This window comes from Streptopelia decaocto (genome assembly GCF_964273445.1).
Source record: "Streptopelia decaocto genome assembly, chromosome: 4".
NCBI classification, from domain to species: Eukaryota; Metazoa; Chordata; class Aves; order Columbiformes; family Columbidae; genus Streptopelia; species Streptopelia decaocto.
In genome coordinates this window covers 44,073,575-44,095,318 of record NC_138658.1, presented here as the reverse complement: position 1 = coordinate 44,095,318, position 21,744 = coordinate 44,073,575, and the positions used below count along the sequence as shown (strand labels likewise).

Below are 21,744 nucleotides of genomic sequence, written 5' to 3'. Positions count from 1 at the left end.
GGCCCTTTTAGGATGCACTTCAGTTAATGTAGCTCAGGTGGCCATCTCAGGAAGGGGTGCATTTTGCCCTGGAAGTGCTTTTCTCTTCACAGATTAAGAAATAGATCTAAACCTGTAGTGGCACTGTTTATAGTGCGAGATGTCTGTATGTGAAGCCAGATAAGATGTATTCCCCCCCAACAGGGGAAAAAAAAGTGGCGTGGAATAAATGTCTTCATAGTTCCACCGCATAAAGCATGCCCTGGTTTAACTACATGTTGTGTGTTAAAAAAAAAATTTTTAAGTGCCTTCCTTTGGATTGCTTTAAATACGCTTCTCTTTGGCTTAAAGTTTCTAAACTAAAGTGCATTCAACTGTCTTCAATCCCACCCTGTTACATGGGTGTCCTGTGGTTTGTATCCCCACTGGAGAGATGTCTACAGTTCATACATTCATATGTCCTGTTTGCTTGGCATATAAATTTCAGAGATCCCTTTCCTTTACTGTGCTGGGTATTTTTCTGGTTGAATTGTAAATTCCTTGAATTTACTCTGTTCCTGTGATTGTTTAGTTTCATATCTAATTTCTCTAATCATAAAAGTGTCTGTGCTGCCAAAACTGGCCTTTGTTTGAATGCTTAGATATGTGTAGCACTGCATGTTTTATCCATGTGTCAGCTTGGGAAGCTGCCAGGCTCTTTGTCCACGAAGGGGCATCTGAATATTTCATATACTTAGGGCCATATTCTGCTTTTGACGATGCCAGTGAATGTTTTCCTATTGACTTCAGTGGCAGCAGCACTGGGTTAGAAGGAAGCAAAACACTTGCAGGTGCTGGAACTGTGTTTTTAAATAAGTGACTTAATGTCATCAGAAGATGCTTCAAATCAGTCAGTGTTGGCATTTCCTGTTTGTTTTTCCTTCCAGGAGAAGAAGATTTTTCAGATTCCCTGGATGCATGCTGCAAGACATGGGTGGGATGTTGAAAAAGATGCTCCCTTATTTAGAAACTGGGCAATTCATACAGGTATTAGAACTCTCTTTCTGCAGGACAGATTTTCACATTGTTTTCCCTTTTAAAGTTATGTTTTCCTTCTTTCTCATCTTTGCTTTTACTAACACAGAGACTGAATTTAAGTTTCTAGATTTGTGGGAGGCTAAGTGCTTTTTTCGAGGTCTGTGATACTCTGCAGCTTCATTGAAGCGCCACAACTCATTTGCATTGAGGAACACAGTAAAACTTAATTGATTTAGACGTTAACAAGCTTGGGTTCAAAATTGTTGGGAGTAGAGCATGCTCAGCACTTTGTAGACTTGAGCCCTTAGGCTTTTTATGCCTTTCTATGGATTTGAGCCATAAAGTGTAAGTGCTCTGCAAGCTTTTCCACATGGTTGTGGAGTCACATCTGAGCTGCAGTGCCCTGGGTCTTTCTTGAGCAGAAGCCGCTCATCCTGTGTTCTAGAAATGGGCATGGGAATGAGATCACAGCACTCTGTCTTGCAACCTCAGCTATTGTTTGAATGCTTGTCATGGAAACCAAAGGCTGATAGCTTGAAATTAACCTACACTGTTATTAATTCACCCTAGGTTTTCAATTACACATCATATGTGCCTAACTTTCTTTTCTTGCTTAGGAAAATACCAGTCAGGAGTAGATAAACCAGATCCAAAGACGTGGAAGGCAAACTTCCGTTGTGCTATGAACTCTCTGCCTGACATAGAAGAAGTGAAGGACAAAAGTATAAAGAAAGGAAACAATGCCTTCAGGGTGTATCGGATGCTGCCATTGTCTGAAAGACCTTCCAAAAAAGGTAGAGGCAAGAACTTGTCAATGTGAAAATGGTGTTTGGGGCGTTGTTATTATTTTGAGTCCTGCAAAATGTGCCCGTTCTACTTTTCTTGATGTGAAGCTGGATGTTTCTATCCAGATGTTCCCCAGAACACAGGAACATCTATTTATTTGAAAAATGGGCTACATTCAGTGAAGACTACAAGCTACTTGGAGAGAAGATCACCAAGATGGGATATCCCCAAGCTGGTGATCGGTGTAAATTGTGTTAGGTCTGTTAAAGCCGATGAAGTTGTGTTCAGATCCTCATCTCAGGTGTCTTGCTTGTTTAAGTTCTGAGGATGCAAGTAACTTCTGCCAAATGGCCATAATTTGGTGTAGGACAGTGATACAGCATAAATAGCTAAAGACTTGCCGAGTGGTGAGCATCCCTGACTTGAATCAGGAAAAAATGTTTCCCAAAGGAGGTAGGTGTTAATGAGAGTGCTGAGTTTAATACTGTGGAGGGGCCCATGTATACATTCATTTGTGGCACCACCACTAAAATCACAATCCCCTTGAGGTATGCTCATGACTGAAGTCAGCATAAATCCATATCTGCTTATTCCCTACCTCTCACAAGAGAACCGGGTCTCCTTCAGTCAAAGATGATGATGGGAGATATTAGAGATCAGCGCATTTAATTCAGTAGGGCTCATTCAGAATACAGTGGCAGACTCTTTACTATCATTTTTCAAGCAAGGGTAGAAATAAACTGGCGCTCTGAGCTGAGTGGGAGCAGTATACTCTCTGCTCAGAAGATCAAGCCGCAAAACCACTTCATTAGTTACTAGCTATATTAGGGATCAAAAATTAGTCCTCACAGCATGATAGTGGTGAAATGGGAAGTTTTTTAAATCCCCAGATTTAGGGATTAGGTCTCCCACATGGCAGGAGAGGACATAGCCACCAGGTCAGTCTCATGAGTATTTGGTTTCTTACGAAGCAGAAACATTGGCTTTTTTATGGCTTCTTTACTGGTTTATGGAGTAGCACAATGGCTTCCTTAATCCTCTGGTATTCTCTGGTATCTAGGATTTTTAGATGAAAAAATAACCTGCAATCTGAATGCACAGTGTTCATCTAAAATCCGATTTAGTTCACCTGTAGTTCAGTTTGCTATTTTTTTCAGTTGAGAAGTGAAAAGCACATGTTCAGTTTAAGGTCCATGTGATTGGAAATTATGAACTCTGGCGTTTTTGGGACAGAAACATACTGTGAAAGGGAGATCAACCTGCAAAAACTCGGACTAGAGCTTTGAAACTGTTTCTGATCTCTTGCGTATGGTATATTTTGTACCTTCAGGTGTGTTTTCCTGAAACATAACCTGTTCCATTGTGGTAGATTCCTCTTGTAGATGTAAGAACTAGAAAAGTTCATAATGAAAGCTGGGATTCTGAAGATGGTGGCTGTAGCAGGAGAGGATTCTGCAGCAAGTCCAGTTACTATAAATGTCTGACATATTTTGGGCCCTGTATATATTCCCACATGCCCTTTCTATGTGGCACGTGGCTAAATTTATGTGTGAGAGCAAAAGAATTTGGCTGCAAACAATTGTAATGCACAGTGCTGTCTTGCAGTAGAGATGGAAGAAATTCCTGGGACGCATCTGTACAAACAGTGGGGTAGAGCTGAGCTTGCATCGGCAAGTCTGAGCTTCCACATCATGGTCTCATCAGGTCAGAGCAGTGCAGCAACACTGGGGAATGCCAAGGCACATGAGATTTTGTGAGGATCATATGCTGTGCGGTTTTCTGGATTCTGAAATCCAGCATGACTACATAAACTGCTTTTGCATGAATTATAATACATATTCCGTCCCCCCTGCCTCAAGCTGTGACCATTTACAAAGATATTTGTTGTAATCTCACATGTCAAATCAACGAACAGTCTCCCTTTTCCTGTAGCTCCAACAAGAGTGTAACGAATGTGATGAGACACATATTTTTATTTTTTTATTTTTCTCCCCTTCCTTCTTTTTTTAATAGGCCTTGTTGCTTAGTTTGTCACTCTTCCATATTTTTCACCTTGATTTTTTTGACTGAAATTGTTCAGTCCCATCGCCATTCTTTTTTTGTTGCCCTTTAAAAACAAAACACAAAGTGAAAGTGTTCAAGGTGATTTTTTTGACTGCCCATGCTTTAAGGGAGGGTTAAAATCGAGCAAAATGTGCTCCCCTTTCCTAGGAGGTGTTGCCATTTTGAGGCGTGGTTTGGGTCTATGTCTTACTGAATATAGAAAGTGTGGAGGATAACTCATGGCACGCAGGACTTTAAGAAATCTTCCTTCTGTTGTTACAGGAAAAAAAACGAAGTCTGAGAAGGATGACAAGTTCAAACAAATTAAGGTAAGAAGTGGCTGTTTAATAGCGCGAGAGCTTGTGAAAACAATCTGTTGCAATTTTTTTTAATAGCCTCAATAATATATTGTGGTGGGTATTCGCAAGTCTCTCACGCTTGTGGTTTGGTTAAGTAGTTACAGTTACATTGGATGTTTGGGGTTGTTTTTTAAATATGAAGGCTGTTAGAGCCATGACTGACGTCATCAGTTGACACAGCCCTTGTGTTGCAGTGCCTGGAGGTTGGAAAACTGGCAGCCTTGGCAATACGTTTGCCATTTGTCTGTGTAAGTAGAAATATAGTAATTAGAGAAGGAATGCTTCTGAACAATAGAGCTACCTTTTGGAACAATTAATTTCTGTGTGTAAGGCATTGGAAATGCATTTTCATTTAGGCAAGGGGGGGAAGTTTTGTCAGAGCTACATTCTGCTTGTGTTTCGTAATTCGGAAGACCTCAGTTGTAAAGCTCATCGGTCGCTGCCTGAAATTTCTGCCTATTGAGAGCATGGACCCAAACTGCTCTTCCCTACCAAGCGTGAGGGTCCTTGGCCTCCACACCTCTACTGAGTACCTCTTTGAGGTGGTCAGTACTGCATGCCTGCGGGGTTTGGTCCCCTGCTGCTCACTTGTGATGGGCTGTGCCACCCACTTCTAGGCACAGGTCCTGCACCCGCTGGCCAGGAGATGCTCTGGGCCAAGGGAACCCGGAGACCTGGGAAAACTCCTCCATTGAGATCAGGTTTGGACGGCACATGCTCTCCCAGCAGTTGTAACTTGGGGAGTTACATGTCAATACTGTCAAGCCTGAAAAGCTGTAGAGGCAGTTGGACACTCTCATCCACTCCATTAAGATTAATCTCCCAAATAGTCATTTCTGAGGGAGTCCCAGTGATGCCTGTGAGTAGGTGCTGGTGGAGCGATGCTCCCAGCTTTTGGGAGCACTTTCCTCCAGCTCGGTTGCCCTGAGCTGCACAAACATTAGGCAGTACAGGAGCAGTGAGCTGAGCTGGCCCTGCCTCTAGCATCTAACACCTCCCTGTCATAACTACTACAAGCACACACTCGCCAGCCACCAACTGTGTTACGGCCACTTGGTTCTTGCAGGCTTTGAGCTGAGGCCAGGTAGTGTTCCTGTCTGTTGCCCCTGAGGAATGTGTACACAAGCTGGCTTTCTGATATACCTGGATTTTTAAAAAGATGGTCCTTCCATGCTCAGCTAACGCTAGACTGACTATTGAATGTTGAAGGCAACGATAGCAAAGAAAGATGGTGGATGAATTAATGCAAATGCGCATCTTAGAATGTTGAAAGCTGCTTAAAATTGCTGTGCTTGGTGATGTGGATCCCTGAGATCCCAGTTGTGTGTATTGCATTGAACGCCTTGCAGTTGCCCTGGAAACGTCTCTGTAGTGGAAGTGAGTGGGAGGCTGCTCCATGACCTCCCTTTTTAATCCAGTGGGGTAATATCAGCAGAGGGAGAGCTGAGTAGCCAAGTACAGATCTGCAAAGGGACTTCAGCGGAGCAGTGTCCATATTGAGCTCCCCCTGTTGCCACTGCCGTACCCTTTGGGTACCCATGGTGGCTGCTGGTTGGGGTGAAGAGTCCTGTCAGACCATGCTGAGCTTCAGCAGGGTGCTCAGGGCACTCCCTGCTTGTCCCTGTGGTTGTGAGAGACCTGGCCCTTACTACATCCCTGCTCTGCATTACACAAAGGAGGCTGTGAACAGGTTTCTCACCATGCAGGTAGGGCTCCTACCACTGGGCTTTTGGGCAAACAGGGTGTCTCCATTAAAAAATTAATTCTCAGCAATGAGAAGAAGCCTAAAGTGCTTGAGTAGCCCAGATAGAAACAGACTTTTTCCTCTGAAACAAATGACTGAATTTCCTGCCTGAGGCTTAATTTCTACCTTATTCTAGATGTATCCTTTCAGCTACGCATGCAGCTCCCCTTTGAGACATTTCTGAAATCTGCCACCTTTCCCTGTGCATTTAGCTTATGCTAGAGGTCCGGACGCTGCAAATTTAGGTGATGTAACACAAACTGTTCCAGTGTCCCAGTCCCTTTACAGATCTAGCACCATCAGCCAAGTTCCAAGATACATATTTGTTTCTGCAGCTCCAAAGGTGCTACTGAACAAACTTCTCAGTAAAGCTGAGCAAGATGCTGCGTGCGCAGCATTCCCATGGGGGCCACTGTGTTTGCTGGGGCATTGCACAACACCAGAGGCTCAGGGCTCCAGTGTGCAGCCCTAACCTGTCTCTGCAGTCACAATCCTCGATGGATCGGTAGCAGCTAATTTCATCTTTCCTGGGTCTCCAGGTCTTTGACCTATGGGTTGACACAACCGATGCAGCTCATCAAAGGCCTGGTTGCCCTTAACACTGACTTTGCACCCTTCTGATGTGCAGAGGGGCCTTGGGACAGGGTGTGTGCTTGCCTTGCTTAATGGCTGGGAAGGTGCAGATTTGTGTTGAAGCAACAGCTCTTTTTGAGTGGATCACAATCACAGCATGTGGCGTCTAGGAAAGACCTGTCACGCAATCCCCAGTTTTGTGTCCCATGGCAACAGTTAATACGGTTAGTACTGTGAAGGGCTGGGAGCACAAGTCTTGAAGCTTACCTTTGCCTTGTCCTTGCCAAAATGTGTTAAAGCAGTAAAAATGGACATGGCGTGGCATCAGATGCAGCTGGCAGCTCTGCACCTCTCTGTGGGTGTCTCTGGGTCAGTAGAGAGGCAGAGCTTCCCTTGCAGGGAAGCCCAGAGTAAGAACAGAAGACTTTAAACTTTGTAGCCAAGAATCGCCTAAGGGAGCCAATACCAGGGAGAAGGTTGGACCTGTAGTTAATCCTTTAAATGTGTTTATAGCATTTTAAAGAAATCCTGAGTTTATGGAATTAAACTTTTTGGTGTCTGTTCTGCAGGGAGTTTTTTAGATTCCTTCTCAAGTGTACCAGACCTAGAGAGATGTATCTTGTGGAAAGCTCAGTCTGTGTAGCACAGGTGGTGTTTATGATGTGATCTAAAAGACTGTATTTAGTGTAAACACTTGCTTTCAGGCTTGCTGCAGTGAAAAATTAAGTCTAGAATTTAGTAATTGCTATACAGAAGCTAAGGCTTCCTTTCAGAAAGCGCTAAGACATACAGCATGTTTGGAAGGGAATGAGGGTGAATATTAAATAGAGTACCATTTTAAAGCAGTGTTTCTTCCTTGTTTGTTCCAAATGTTAATCTGTTGTAGTAAATAGCACACTAATTTCTTGTTCTCTGAAGGCTCACTCTAAATCTGAAAATTAAAAATAACTTTTGTTTCAAAGCAGAAGATTTAGAAATCGAGTAAACTCTGGCTTTTTCTCAGAGAACCAACATGTTCACTCTGAGACTGTCTAGCAGGGAGTATATGGCAGGCATAAGCAGTGTGATTTATTACCATTTCAGAACAAAGAGATGAAGTGAGTCCAGGCTCCTAAAATAGATCAAACCTGACCCAAATGTACTGTTTTCATTCTAGCAAGAGCCAGTTGAATCATCTTTTGGGATTAATGGGCTAAATGATGTCACTTCTGACTATTTCCTGTCCTCCAGTATAAAAAATGAAGTTGACAGTACAGTGAACTTTGTAGGTAAGTACTCCTATGCTCTTCTTATATGCTAAGCACATGGGTGACTTCAAAACTGCTTTTGGCGCTGCCAAACTCAGCTCTCCATCAGCACTTTGCACTTTGGAGAACAACATGGTTACAATTGGATCAACATATCTTTCTGTAGCCCAAGCCATGTGAGGTCCTGGTTGCAGGTCAGCCCTACCACCTTGCAGAGACAGCGAGCAGCACTGTGGTGGTTCCCCTGAGGGCAAAACACAGCTGTGCTCATGTGGCTTTTCCTGAGAGGAGCTTACTCCACTCCGCAAGGTAGCCCTCAGATATGAGGAGACTGTAGCCAGCGTCACGTGGGAGTTGAACTGCAGTTGGATGGTGGTTTCTCATGGTTCAAAGCAGAGATTTGTATAGGCTGCCATTTTATTTGGGAGTTTAAACCTGGAGATGAAATGGAGGAACTTGGTTCAGTAGCAGAGTTAGTTCTTACCATCATTGAGCTAACAACAAGGATCAGCAAAGACTGCATTTAGAAACTGGTACATTAGAAATTAACTGTCATCTCAGCGTGTGAATAATCAGTTGTGGGTAGAATAATTGGGCTGATTTTTGACAGCTCTTTTTTGGCTGAGGTTGTTGCTGCAGTAAAAGCTCCTGGAAATGTGACCTATATACCATTTTCTCTAGAATTCTACTTTTATATATGTCAAAAAAGTGTTTGAAAAATGTGTTAAGTCTTCTGGTTGGAGAGATGGCAGAAATTATGTGCAATGACTATTTTTTATACCCATGTCTTAGGTTGCAGGGCTTTGCATAGTCATTCCACTCAAGTACTTCTGTGGCTGAGGAGTTTGTGAGTAGTTTTCCTCTCTTTATGGCAGATCATTTAATTGGCTGTTACTTTGTAAGAGTGTTGGAACATGATTGTTGCTCCTACGATCACAGAGGTTTTGTAACTTGAAGGAATAGCACTGTAGTGCTATTAATATTACTGCTTCCTATTTACTGACTGACCCATAAACAAATCTGCAACATGCCAAGGCCAGTATGCAGTCACAGGGAAGCAACTTTGCACACTTTTGCTTTATTTTACAGCCATAAAGTCAAACAGATATCAATTAAGAGCAGTCTTTGGAATGTATGTGGTGTTCCCCAAAATGCACTAACGTCAGAAAGGCATTTTGCTGCAGACATCTCAGTTTTATACAGTACAGTGTATCCTGAACTCCTGTTTGGTTTTATGGCGAGACGAATGCATGTTGCACCTTAGAAGATCTCGGTAATTTGCATGACAGGACCCATCGTGGCAACCTCAGCATCTAAGAATTGTCAAAGGTCTGTCATGGAAACCAAGTAAGAGGTTCAGAGGAACAGAACTGAATTTGTACCTTAAGGGCTTTTGTTTTTCTGTGGACTCACAGAATCCATTTTCAGGGTAGGACAGCAAGGCTTGAGTGGGTAACTGTCATCCAGTGTTGTTTAATTAATGGCTTGTGAAGTGTGCTGCTTATTTAGACTGGAGAGAGAAGTCCTTATTTAGGACTGCAAGCAGGATTTTAATGTAAACAGGGGGAAAAGGGTAAAATGAATCTGTTCTGCAGAAAGCAGGAAAGTCAGCTGGAGAGAAGGAAAGAAAAGCAGCACCTGCGGTCTTTCTGACATACATAACAGCTCACAGGAAAGTGATGGCGTTTTGCCCAAGTGAGCAGTAATTTTTGCTGTGCAAGTTATCTTTCGGGATGGGTAAGAATTCGTCAGGTATTGAGGGGAGAGATAAAACAGTGCACATGGCCTGCTTGTACCCTGACGGCGTTGCACAATATTGGTTTCTCCAAGATAAAATTAACTCTGTGTGTGTGCTCTTGCCCCCCATACCCCACTCAATAAAAAATGGGTTGTTGCAGAAACAGGAAACGTGGAAATAAAGTGGAAACTAAATATCTGGAACAAAACTATAATAATTGTAGTGATTTGACTTCTAAAAAACACACTATCTAGTATTTATGTAATTTTCTTTATGCTGGAATTGTCTCATAAAATACACATCCAGGTTTGGGGGATTTTCCAGTGAATACCTGGCATTTCACAAAGCAAAATGAAGGCAGGAATGGATTGTGTGTATATACATGTGCATTCGTGTATATTTATCTTTATTCATCCGGGAACAGATGCTATCTTTTGCCTTTTTAAAAATTAGTAATTAGAGTATTTAGGTCACTTAACAGAAGAATTTCAAGATCTACTGTTTCATTGCCTATATTATTTTCCCATCATTATTCTAGAAAAAAATATGCTGTCTGAATTTCTAAAAACACAGCACCATGTGTGTACAGAATTTGCTTGTATGAAGATTGTTCCTCTTGAAGCTTTATGTTCCAATGGAAGAATTATCTATAGTCCTTCCTTTTCTCTCAGACAGCTGTGGATCCAGGTTAGCCATCCTCTGAGACAGCTCCATCCCCATGTGCACTTCTGATCCAGCTAGTGGCTTTCAGCTCCATGCTGGATTAATGCAGTTGTCATGTGTTTGTACTGCTGGGATCAGTAAGGGAGTTGTACAACACAGAGGGAATTGTCTGAAGCAGCTACAGAGAAGTGAGATAACTCAAGCTCAATAACTTCTTGGTGCCTTGGTTTATTCTCCTTTTTCAAGAGAGTGTTGTGTAGCACAATTAATGTCTGCATACCATTTCAGGACACTTGCAAAGCATCCATGGTGTCTTCACTTTGTAGAAATAAATTATGTTCCTGTGGTGTTATATATCATGTGCCTGGGGGAATAGGAAGACCCTCTGTTAATAACTAATCAGACTGTAACTTTCAGTCACAGACCGTGGGGATTACAGACTGCAGGTACAGCTGGGCTTTTCTACACACCATCACTGACATTCCAAGGATCAGTGAGAATAAGCATCTAATTGGAGGAGAGTTTTTTCACAGATTTATGTCATGTATAAATCAGAGTCCCACCATGTTTTACATGACCTTGTGACCAGCTTTTTTCAGGCCAGTTCTGGTCTTCTAATGCCAAATTTACATGAGAGCATCCAGAGGCCATGGGATGTTGGCAGCTTGCTGGGTGAAGATGCTTTCCCAAATGAGGAGAGATTGCTGTGGTCCATATGTCCTGGTGAGACTGTTTCTGGGTGGAGGAGGAGTGTGGTTGTGGTCTTCCCTGGGAAGGCCTCTGGACAGCTGGTGTGTCGAGGGAGGCTCAAGGATGTTATGTGTGAGGGCCAGAAGTTAGGCATTTTCAGTCATCATAAGCGGGGAAAAAATGTCTTTGAAGGTGATGGAAATGAAATAAATCACACAGGTTTCCTTTAGAAATCACATGGAAAGTAGGTGGTGGAGATGGAAGAAAGTGCTGAGATAGTATTGAAGACTCATTCAAATACCAAGCAGGCTCCAAGGACAGTCTCTTAGAGATCCAACAGGGTCAGTGGAGGTGTTATGACTAATCCATTTTTTATTTCTGACTCCCAAGTTGTAGGACAGCCGCACCTTGATGGCAGCAGTGAGGAGCAGGTGATAGTTGCCAATCCTCCTGATGTGTGCCAGGTAGTAGAGGTGACAACAGAAAGCGACGAACAGCCCCTCAGCATGAGCCAGCTGTACCCCCTACAGATCTCCCCTGTCTCGTCCTATGCAGGTAAGCGTTCTGGCATTGCTTTACACTCTTTTTCTGGAAATGTTTGGAAGATGCTGGGGGGAAGTGGGCTCTTCCACAGTAGCTGGCAATGGTCCAGGAATGGCTGTTCAACTGTCTTCTGCATTTTTAATGAAGCTCAAACACTCACAGTCCTCTACTCATTTCACCTTGGGAAACAGCTCTGCAGATCTGAAGTTGAAAATGTAAGCTGCGGATTTTAGGCAGTGGCTAGTAGAAAAAGAACCTTTTTAGTTGTAATGCAAAAAGGTCTTTTTATGTTTTATTAGAGGGGTAGTTTCAGTGGTACAAATAATGTGCTGCAAATACAGCATGTTCCCCTTGCCCACGACTGGCTAAAGATTAAAGGTCTCTCCTGTATGTTTCCTCAGCGCCAAGCACAGTGGGCACAGAGTGCAGAGGGCTGCACTGGTGATATATAATGCAGACATGGAGTTGAAGGCCCTGGGGGAGTGGATCTGTCTTGCTACAAGTAGTCTGTAGACTAGAACAGCCATGTAGGGACTGATAACAAGTGTTTCTGCAAGTAGCAGAGCTGTGGATGTCTGGCTTCCAACGTCTGCCTCCCATCTGGGTTCTCTGATATCTAAAAAGGGGTGAGATAAGAAGCTTTTTCCTGAGTCAGGGTGTTAATGGTTTCTCTTTTTTCTCTGGCCCCTCATTATTCGTAAAACTGGTAGAAAGTTAAGAGTCTTTGGCACTCATTTATCTCTTATCCAAGTCTGACAGTGTGTTCAGAGGGCATTAGGGGAGAACACATGTAAATGCACACATGGGCATGCTGTATAGAGTCCCTGTGATCATATAAGCCTTATTTCCGTAGGAAACAGGGCAAAGCCACATTTGAAAGCAGAAAAAGTTTCAAATCCAACCTGTCCTTCCTTTTTGAGCATGTTGCTAACGTGCAAACCTCAGGAGACTGGGTAGAAACACAAAAGTAATCTTTTTAGGCAAACTTAAGTATTAATTGTTGCCCATGCAATTTATTATTTTACATATGCCCTGACCTTTGCCTCATTAAGCTGAAATTACTTCCAGACACATTTTTATAAAATATGTATTTAGTAATTCTTATATTTGGATCCTGAGAAATAGTATTATGTTCTTTTGAGTAGATAAACGTTTATACTTCCCAATGTATTTAGTTTGTAATGGCTAAAGCATTTAGAAAGGTTTTGCAAAGCGTAAGGCAGGGCGATGAGAGTGCTCTAACTTACCAGCAGCTGGGGGATGGGCCTTTGAACATTTGTCCTCTTTCCAAATGCTTCTTGCAAAACTTTTCCTGTCTATGTGAACATGACAATGCTGCTTTCTTTTAACCTCAGCTACAGGATCTAAGTTCTTGGAATGGAAACAAAAGTCAGTGTCTTGGTCTGGAAGTCATGGTGGTTGCTTGGTCTGGGACAATAGGGAGGGGTGGTCTGGTGATGGGAGCACCATCACATGAGCAAGTCTTGAGCTACCTCCCCTAAAGTCAGTGCAACAAGGCTGCATAAGGAAAATGAGGCATGACTGAAGTACTTCTGCTATCCCCTTATGTTGTCTGAGTATCCTGGTGGCCTTCAGCTGTCCTAACCTATACCAGGACCTGCTAGCCCATAACTTGGATAACACAGAGGTGATTTCATGCCACTGAAGTACTTCTGAGTGCATCTCAAGGCAGCTCTTGGTGATCCTGGTTACTCTAGGTAGAGACCAATAAGAAGTGGAATACTGCAGGGGTCTGTCCTAGGACGTGCCCTATTTATGAGCAGAAGAGGTGTTGGAGTAAACACTTGGGAATTTTGCAGATGACACCAAATAGGGGACACCAGTCAATACGCTTGAGGGCAGGGCCACCATCCAGAGACACCGGGAGATACTGCAGGAATGGGCCAGCAGAGACCTTATGAAATGCAGCAAGGGCAAATGCCAGGTCCTGTGCCTGGAAGAGCCTTTTGCAGTGACAGAGGCTGGGACTGATGGGATAAGGAGCAGCTCTGCAGAAAGGCAGATAGATGGGCAGTGAGATGAACAGCAGAGCACCCTGGCCACAGAGAAGGCCATCAGCTTTCAGGAGCATGGCCAGTAGATCTGGGGAAGTGATTATCCCCCTCTGCTCAGCACTGGTTACACTACTTCTGGAGTATTGGGCCCAAGTCTTGAGCCCCCCAGTCCAAGACTGATACAAACAAACTGGAGCAAATGCAGGGAAGGGCTACCAGGATGATCAAGAGCTGGAGCACTCTGTGCTGAGATACTGAGGAACAGGGGTTTGTTCAGCCTGTATGAGAAATGGTTTTTAGGACCTTGTAACAGGCTGCCCTTTCCTTCAGGGATGCTATTGAGAAGGCAGAGCCAGGCTCTTCACAGCGGTGCATTGGGGGGGGCAGTGAGAAAGAGCAGGCATGAACTGAAACAAGAGAACTTGGTCTAGCTGGATATAAGAAAAAAATGGCACCTTTTTCACCACAAAGACAGGCGGTGGAGCAGGATGCCCAGGAAGGCTGGGCTGCCTCCATCCTCTGAGGTTTTCAAGACCTGACTGGACTAGATAAGGCCCTGAGCAACCTGATACAGTCTACAGGACTGGATCTGACCCTGCTTTTAGCAAGAGGTTGGGCTGCAGACCTCCTGAGGTCCCTTCCAGCCTGAATTGTTCTATGAACATCTCTTTTTTTTTAAAGCATGTGTTTGCCTTTGAGGCAGGAGTGAAGATAGAGCTCTGTGTTTTGTTAAACCCTGAAACTTGTAGGACACTCGTGTGACTATTTCTGGCTTAGTCTTGTTCCACACAAACCCACATGGGAGAACCACAGGAGCCCTGGCCCTGTGCTCATGGCTGTGCTGGGTAGAGCTGCCTGCTCTGTCAGGTGCTACCGCTGAATGGCAGGAAGGAGTATGACCGTAACAGCTGTGCAGGAACAGTTACTTTAGCTTTTCTGAAACAACAACAAAAAAAAGTAGCCTGAGGTATCAGCTGTCCTACACAAATCTGTTTTGTTTCAAAAACACCTCTAGTTCCTTTCTGAGGTTACTCAGGCAAATTATATGACTGGCCTTGGTGAGTTTTCTCATATTTCCACTGACGTCTATGGAATCAATTTTTTTTAGTAGCGAGGCTGTTGTCAACCTCCTCTTGCGTTTGACACTGATTCAAATAACCTTCTTGATTGAAATAACCTCTTTAACTTTCCATGCCCGAATGGCTGGCTTCCCTGGCTTTGCTAACTATAGTGCTATCTCTTGCTCAGCATTTTGTTATGTATAAACACCAAGGATGGATTCCTTTTCAGCTGCATCACTCTTTTTTTGTTGCCACATGTTTCTTCATGTCAAGGAATATCTGTTTCTCGTCTCTGTGTGGATTCCTCCTATTGATTCTGTGTCCAGAGCTATTTCTCCTTTTGCACAGATTAATTTCTGCCTCTCTTCTCCTCAGTGTGGCTTAATTATTCAGTTTTTAATCACATCGGTACATCCCTCTTTATGTGGGCCAGGGAGTGAGAAGCCCTGGAGATTGTTAATTTCATAGGACTTCACAGTTAGCTTTAATGTTTGGGACTGCTCCTCTTCTTACTGCACGCTACGGTGAAGACTCTGGGCATAGGGGAGGTGCTGGCTTTGGAAGTAGTGATCTGGAGTAGCTGAGCTGCCTGTGTCCTTGCTTTGGAAGGACTTGGGTGCAGTTTAGCACCTGGGGGCTGAAAGAGCAATTCAGACTGTATTTTTACAGCCCTCTGCCTAAACTTAGCCTCCAGAGAAGGGCAAGGTGCTGCCCATCCTTCTGGAAATGTGCGGGGGCACGATCCATGAGGCACAGTCCGTATATCCTCAGCACTCATGTCCAGTGCAGAGCATGAGGCTGCTTTCTAGAAAGGCAGGATCATGGTTTATGGGTGCAGGGCCTGTGCAAAGGAGTCTGCATGGGCTAAAATGCATGGCACAGAGCAGAGGGTGGAAGTTGGGACTTGAGAGCTCCCTTGCCTGCTACAGGTAACTCATCACATTGTTCCTTCAGCCCTGTAACTTTTGGGCTCCTGTTGGCTCAGGGCACGGATAAGCCTTATCTACTTGGCCCTGGTCTGGGGGTTGGAGAAAGACCTCTTCCTAATGCCATTGGTAGCTTGATGGATGCCTAGTGTTACCCTCCCAGGAAACAGGAAGGCACAGCCTGGTCCTGAAAAAGAGGAGTTTGTGCTGCGTCTCAGATGTATCTGGAGTGCACGGCACTCTGAACCAGTCTGTGGGCCAGGACCCTCAGATGCTGAGAGACCTGCGTTCAGACACGTGGGCTTCAAAACACAGTCAAAATTGCTGGATTTTGAGCCCTTCTGCAAGCAAGGGTTGCAGCTGAAGGAGGATGGCCATCCGCTGGAGCTGCACCCCCATGTTTGCACTCTGGTTGAAGTGATGAGAGTGAGGAAGGCTTTGCATGGCGAGGAGAAAGCAGCATCTCTGTGTGCTTGAGTGGTGGATGAAGGGTTGAGAAATAGGCTGTGGGGGGCTGGGCACCGGTGGCAAAAGCAAAATGAGAGCAAAGTATAACAGCAGTAATAAAGCACCAGAAGTGACAACAAGCCCTTGAGGCGGCAGGCTGAGATAACAGTTCATGAAACAAAAACACACTTATCTCCTCTGGGGTGGAGTTGTTGCTCAGTTTTGCAGGGAGATAAAAATAAGGATTTGGACAGAACTTTGCTGTTTGCCAGGCCTGGAGCTGCCAAGAGAGGGGGAGGCAAAGGAGGCATCTCCCACTTGCGGGAGGCTCTTCCCTCTGCCCAGAAAACACAAATATTACTTCTTCCCTCTCCGTTGCTGTCTTCTCCAGGGTATAGCTATGTTAACTGTGGTAACCATGTCAATTTATCCCAGTTGTTCATTGCAGCTGTGCTGTCTAGTCTTTGGATTGCTATTACCGCAGCAGGGGCTTCATGCTGCTCCATTGTTTTGTAGTTGTTTGACTTGACTCTCTTTGCTTCCACTTGTTGGAAGTGTATCCAACCTCTTGAGCTGGATTTTGCTACTGTAGATACAATAGCGTGAGTTTCATTTTTGTGTCTCTTTTGTTTGACAGAAAGTGAAACAACCGACAGTGTTCCAAGCGATGAAGAAAATGCAGAGGTAAGCGTTTTCTGGATTATTAGCACTTTGGAGCAGGGTCTCAAGAGCAATGTCCTGGGGTATTCTTCTCCCTTCTGTGTTTGCAACTCTGTCTACCAGTGGAGTATTCATTTTAATAATAGCTGGTGGAGAAAAACAAACCAGGAAGGTTCAAGCTAGACAAACGTTTGGATGATTGTTTGGCAGAATGGATATCTCTACAAGTTCTTTGTTCCTCATCTGTCCAAACTATAAGGAGATTCATTTGCATGAGAAAATACTCTGGAGAGCCATCAGCAGTGCCAGCTCATTTGTTTTGGAGCAAACCCAGGGATTTACATGAATATAAGTGTGTTTCTGTGTATGTGTGCACTATATATTGACATTGCTGGATAGTGAGTATTTTATCTTGGTTGAAAGCATGCTTGTTTTGTTTTCCTTAAATGGCGCCTGAATTCATACAATTGGAGGAAATGCTTACATGTATGATAGAAATGCAACTTGAATGTTTGAGGTATGTGAGGTAGCCAGTTGGGTATTGCTGGAAGAAAGGAATCCATGGAGGAAATAGCCACCCCGTTAGTGTTTCCTGAGCTGCACCTATGCAAAATCAGCGCTTGTCTTTTCTTTTGGGGCTTCCATCGAGTGACCAGATCTGCTGATCTCCACGAGTACTTAAAAGCCAGGGGAAGCTCACTGAGGCACTTACGTGCCCTGTGCTTCAGCTGCATTTTTGCTAGAAGGCCTCTTGCAAATCTGTCTCCTGCTGTGCCCCCCAGAAAGCCCTTTGAGTTCTCCTTGGAGAGCTGCAGGTTGTGCAGCTGTATAACAGCACAGCTGACCTGCTTGATTTAGTCTCTCATGCCCTGGTTAAGTTGGAGCCCCTGTGTAGACTGCCAGTAATGATTCCCCAAACCTCCTTTTCCAGCATGTGTGATGGGGAAGGGACTGGATGCTCATCTTCCCTTGGTGAACCTACTCCCTGTGTCCATCAAGTGGCAATGGATTTCTTGGCAGCCTCACCTCTGTTGACAGCTTGGGCAGTGCTGTTTGAGAGGTGTTGGGTCTCTGTACCTGCTTGTTGGCAGGGGGATGCTCTCTCTTGGTAATGGAGAGACTTCCATTTGAAGCTCGGGATGTTTGGTCCTCTGTGTCCATTTTTGTCTCCAGCATACCGGGAATAAGGCCTTTATTTTCCATCAGAAGAGTTGGTAGAACCTCTTATGTGCAGGAGAGCCACCAAGATTTAGACATGTGACTTCAGAAAGGGCGAAGTGGCTGAGAGCAAAGACATTCAAAGCCAGCAGCTAGAGGCTCAGGCTTTTAGAGACTGAGGAACTCCTGTGCAGTTCATGGGTGTTTTTGTCTTCATCTTGTTGCTCGTAGCACTTTGCAAAGTTACTTTCGCTCATATAGTCTTTCCTCCTATTTTAGGGACGACTTCATTGGCAAAAGAAAAACATTGAAGGCAAACAGTATCTCAGCAATCTGGGAATGAGGAACACTTCTCATATGCTTCCCAGCATGGCAACTTTTGTAGCCAACAAGCCTGACCTCCAAGTCACCATCAAAGAGGAAAGCTGCCCACTGCCTTACAACAGCTCCTGGCCCCCTTTCTCAGACATCCCCCTGCCACAAGTAGTGTCCACAGCCTCCACGAGCAGCAGCCGGCCAGACCGTGAGACACGGGCCAGCGTCATCAAGAAGACGTCAGACATCACCCAGTCGAGAGTCAAGAGCTGCTAAGCCTTTGATGGTGTGGTTTTTTTATTTTTAGCTTTGTTTTGTTTGGTTTTGTATTTTACGTTTCTCTAGGAGAGGTTCATCCCTTGACGCACATAAGACAAATCTAAGGTGAAGCTTTGGCAATATTAAACATTGCTGTGTCCGACTCCAGTGCCGGAGTGTTTTTAACTCAGGACTCCAGCTGTCAGTATGTACACCTGAACCCAGGCGGATTTCCAAGGTTGCCACCTAGGAAAACAAGAACTTTGGCCCCCTTGCAGGTTCCAGTGTTTCATAAGAGGACCAACCGACCACAAGGGAAGTGGTGCTGCTGCGCTTCTTGCTGTCAAGGCTGTGATGGAACTGAAAGCCTCAGAATGGAAGAGAAAATGTGAACTAGCTGGAATATTTTTAAATAAAGAAAAATCTATTGTGAATATTGTACATAGTGCAGTACTAGCAACGTTGCAGTCTGCTTCTGCACCTTATTAAGAAAGCACTTACGAAAGGCCTTTTATTACCTTGCTCTACTTAATGGCACATTGAAGGTCCCTCCCCACCTGTATTCTTTTCCAAGGCTATTCTTGCTAAAGTGTCTTTAAAGAATAGAGGAAAGGAAAGGAAGTTAAAACTTCCCATGTGGATTTCATATGTTTTAAGACTGCTTTTCTCATGTTTGTTTCTAATCTGCTATGCTTGAATGCCGCGTGGTACAATAGGAAAAAAAAGGAACCTATTACAGAGATATTATGCAAATTCCCAGATTTAAAAAAGAAGAAGAAAAATACTCTAATTCTAACCAGAGCAAGCTTTTTTATTTTTTATACAGGGGAATATTTTATTCAAAGTAAAATTCTAAAGTGAATATAATTTTTTTTAATCTTTTCTACAGCAAATTTATAATTTTAAGATTCAGTCCTTGGTTATCAGCAGTTATTACATCCTTGTGGCACATTTTTTTTTAATTTTGTAAAGGTGAAATAGCTTTTATGAGCTCATGTAGCAATCAGATTATCCTGTGGATTGATAATAAATATGGTATATAGTTAAATTTTTAATAATCCTCTTGTTTGTCTCTCTTCCTTAATCTTTCAGAAGCCCCAGATGGCATGGGTTTGATAGGTGAATGTGACCTCTCGGAGTGAGCAATGAGCATGAGCAGCCTTTGCAATTTCTGGAGTACCTGTCTAAGAGGATGGGAAGTCCTGTGCTTGAGACAGCATGAGGTGGAAAGAGGAATTAGAGCTTAAAGGTGGCATACTTGAGTTTGGCCTCATGTGCAGAGGTTGGGAGTTGTGGCACCTCTTTTGCTGGTAATTCTGTGGCTGGGCTTTGAGAAGTCACCTCATAGAAGGGATCTTGTGAAAGTCCATCCCCCACCCAACACAGGCTCAACTGTACTTGCCCCATTCCTGGTAGATCTCTGTTTAGCTTGCAGTTGCCTTGTCCAGAAAAATCTCTTTTTGCAGAATTTCAAGCAATACATCCTTATTAGTGGAATAAATCAGAAGTCAAAAAAACATTCCCCAAGGCTTTCAACATCTACCACATGATGGCAAGCTGTGATTCCTCAGGGTCTTTGAGGGAAGCTGCTGAGTATCTAAATAAGGGTGTAGAGCATCTTGCAGGGTGGCATGGTGATGGTGAAGAGCCGTGCCATTGACTGTGAAGTGCTGTACACTTTGGGCTGTCACTGGCATTGGCAGAAGTTGAGAGCACTTACCCCCTTGCAGTTTTTCAAGCTGTTGGAAGTTGAACGGATTGATTCTAAGTATGTAAAATATGTGGACACAGAGTGTCCTTCAGGTATGATTACCAGTCTGATACCAGCCTGACAGATGGCAGAGCCGAGTGCCATGTATATTGGGCTGATGAGCAGTAACAGGTACAAAAATGGCTGTGTCGCAAGGAAATGTGCTAACTGGCTGTTGAAAAGGACAAGCAAACAGTGGGGCTTTGCTGTGTTCTTAACTTGATGCCGTAATTGCAGTTTTCATCACAAGTCCATGTGAAACTTGCAGCTTTGTCTTGCCAACCCACTGCCCAGGGGCATGGGAAGACAAGGTTAGAGCTTTGTTTAGGGCTGGGAGGAGGAAGCCCAGAGCAGTATTTGAAGTGAGGTTGAAAACTCGTAATTGTTAAAATCATTGTATGTAAGCTCTCTGATCTCTGTCTCTTTGTGCGCTTACCCTTCCAGTGGCCCTCTGGGTGCAGAGGCCACAAGGTTTGGTCTTCTTCAGGGAGGTTGTGTCTGTGCACGCGTGTGTGCGTGGGGGTTACAGTGAGTCTCCAGGATTCCAAGCCTTTGGCCAGCGGAGTTATGAGGCTCACGACAGGTTTTGGGTTTTTTTCTTAGTTCTGGGGCTCACTTGGGATTATTTTTACGTTTCCGTAACATTGTCTGCTTTGGTTTTGGAAGTTGTTCCAAACTTCACAGCTAAAGTGTGGAAGTTGGTCTGTAGCATCTCCCAGCCCCTTTTAAGATTATGGGCTTTTGTTTTTTAGGGAGGGACCTCCTAGGGTCACAGAAGAGCTGGGACTGGAAGGGACCCCTGGGGCACATTGGGTCCAATCCTCTGAAAGCAGGTTCCTAGAGTAGGTCGTCCAGGGCCCTGTCAAACCAAGTCTTGAATATTGCCAGCAAGGAAATTCTCTTCTGGGCTTCATGAATCCCTTTTTTTCCAGTCTGTCCTTGTGTTCCAGGTTCCCTGGCCTGTGGCTGGCCGTCAGCATGGAGTTATGGTTGGGGCTGGGAGCTGCAGGTGGAGAGTGACTGGAAAGGGTCTGTCTGGGGAGACGTGGGGCTGGGAGAAGAGTCGTCTCCTAATGTATTTCTATGGTGGGGAGGCAGGGGTTGGGTTAGGTAGAAGAGGAAGCCCAGAGCTGCAGTTGTGCTGGGTTTGAGAAGGGGCTGCCAAAGTCAGTGGAGAGCTCATACTGGATCCTTCTTCTTGGGAAGGCTTGTTTTGGGAAAGGAAGGGCTGCAGCGCTGGGGCTGAGGCTGAGCCTAAGGCTCAGGGCTGAAGAAAAGAGGAAGTCTGGTTGTGTGGGGCTGGAAAACATCACACAATGTAAACTAAGCAGTGGCAGTCATCTTCTCCTCTGAGGAGTATTTAGTCTGTGCACAGAGAGAGGCTCTTGTCTCTGGCTCAGCCTGGGCTTAGCTTTAAGAGTTAAGGCTAAGAGAAAGCCCAGAGGTAGGGTTGTGTCAGGGCTGGAAAACATCTTCCAAAGTAAACAGAGCTGAGTCAAGACTTTTTCTTTTCCGAAAGCAGAGCTGCTGTTTACCTCCACTGTGGCCTGTTCTCTCCTCACTGTTCAAATTGATGGTGGTAATTGCTGACATGTCTCTGCACGTCTCCAGGCAAGCAGCCATGTCCAGTGTGCTGTGAGAGGCAGTGGGCTTTCCTCCTTTCATAGCAGTGCTTTGAGCTCCCTGCCCCTCACACACAGCACTGAGGAAGCATCTTGGAGGCCTTTACCTTCCTGCAAAACCCTGTTTTATGTCTGGCCTTGTGCAAGTGC

At 44.5% G+C, this 21,744-nt stretch overlaps 1 protein-coding gene across 6 annotated transcripts in view; it reads left to right on the top strand.

The window, feature by feature from the left end:
* Positions 1–19,280, top strand: part of IRF2 (interferon regulatory factor 2) — a 42,880-nt gene extending 23,600 nt beyond the window's left edge. For all 6 annotated transcript variants that reach the window (XM_082052041.1, XM_082052037.1, XM_082052040.1 and 3 more), the window contains 7 exons: positions 906–1,005; positions 1,614–1,790; positions 4,108–4,154; positions 7,658–7,769; positions 11,230–11,394; positions 16,469–16,515; positions 17,929–19,280. In XM_082052041.1, the coding sequence (XP_081908167.1) occupies positions 906–1,005; positions 1,614–1,790; positions 4,108–4,154; positions 7,658–7,769; positions 11,230–11,394; positions 16,469–16,515; positions 17,929–18,240 (960 nt within the window). In that variant the 3' untranslated portion in view covers positions 18,241–19,280. The remainder of the gene's footprint in view (positions 1–905; positions 1,006–1,613; positions 1,791–4,107; positions 4,155–7,657; positions 7,770–11,229; positions 11,395–16,468; positions 16,516–17,928) is intronic.
* Positions 19,281–21,744: the final 2,464 nt, after the last annotated feature.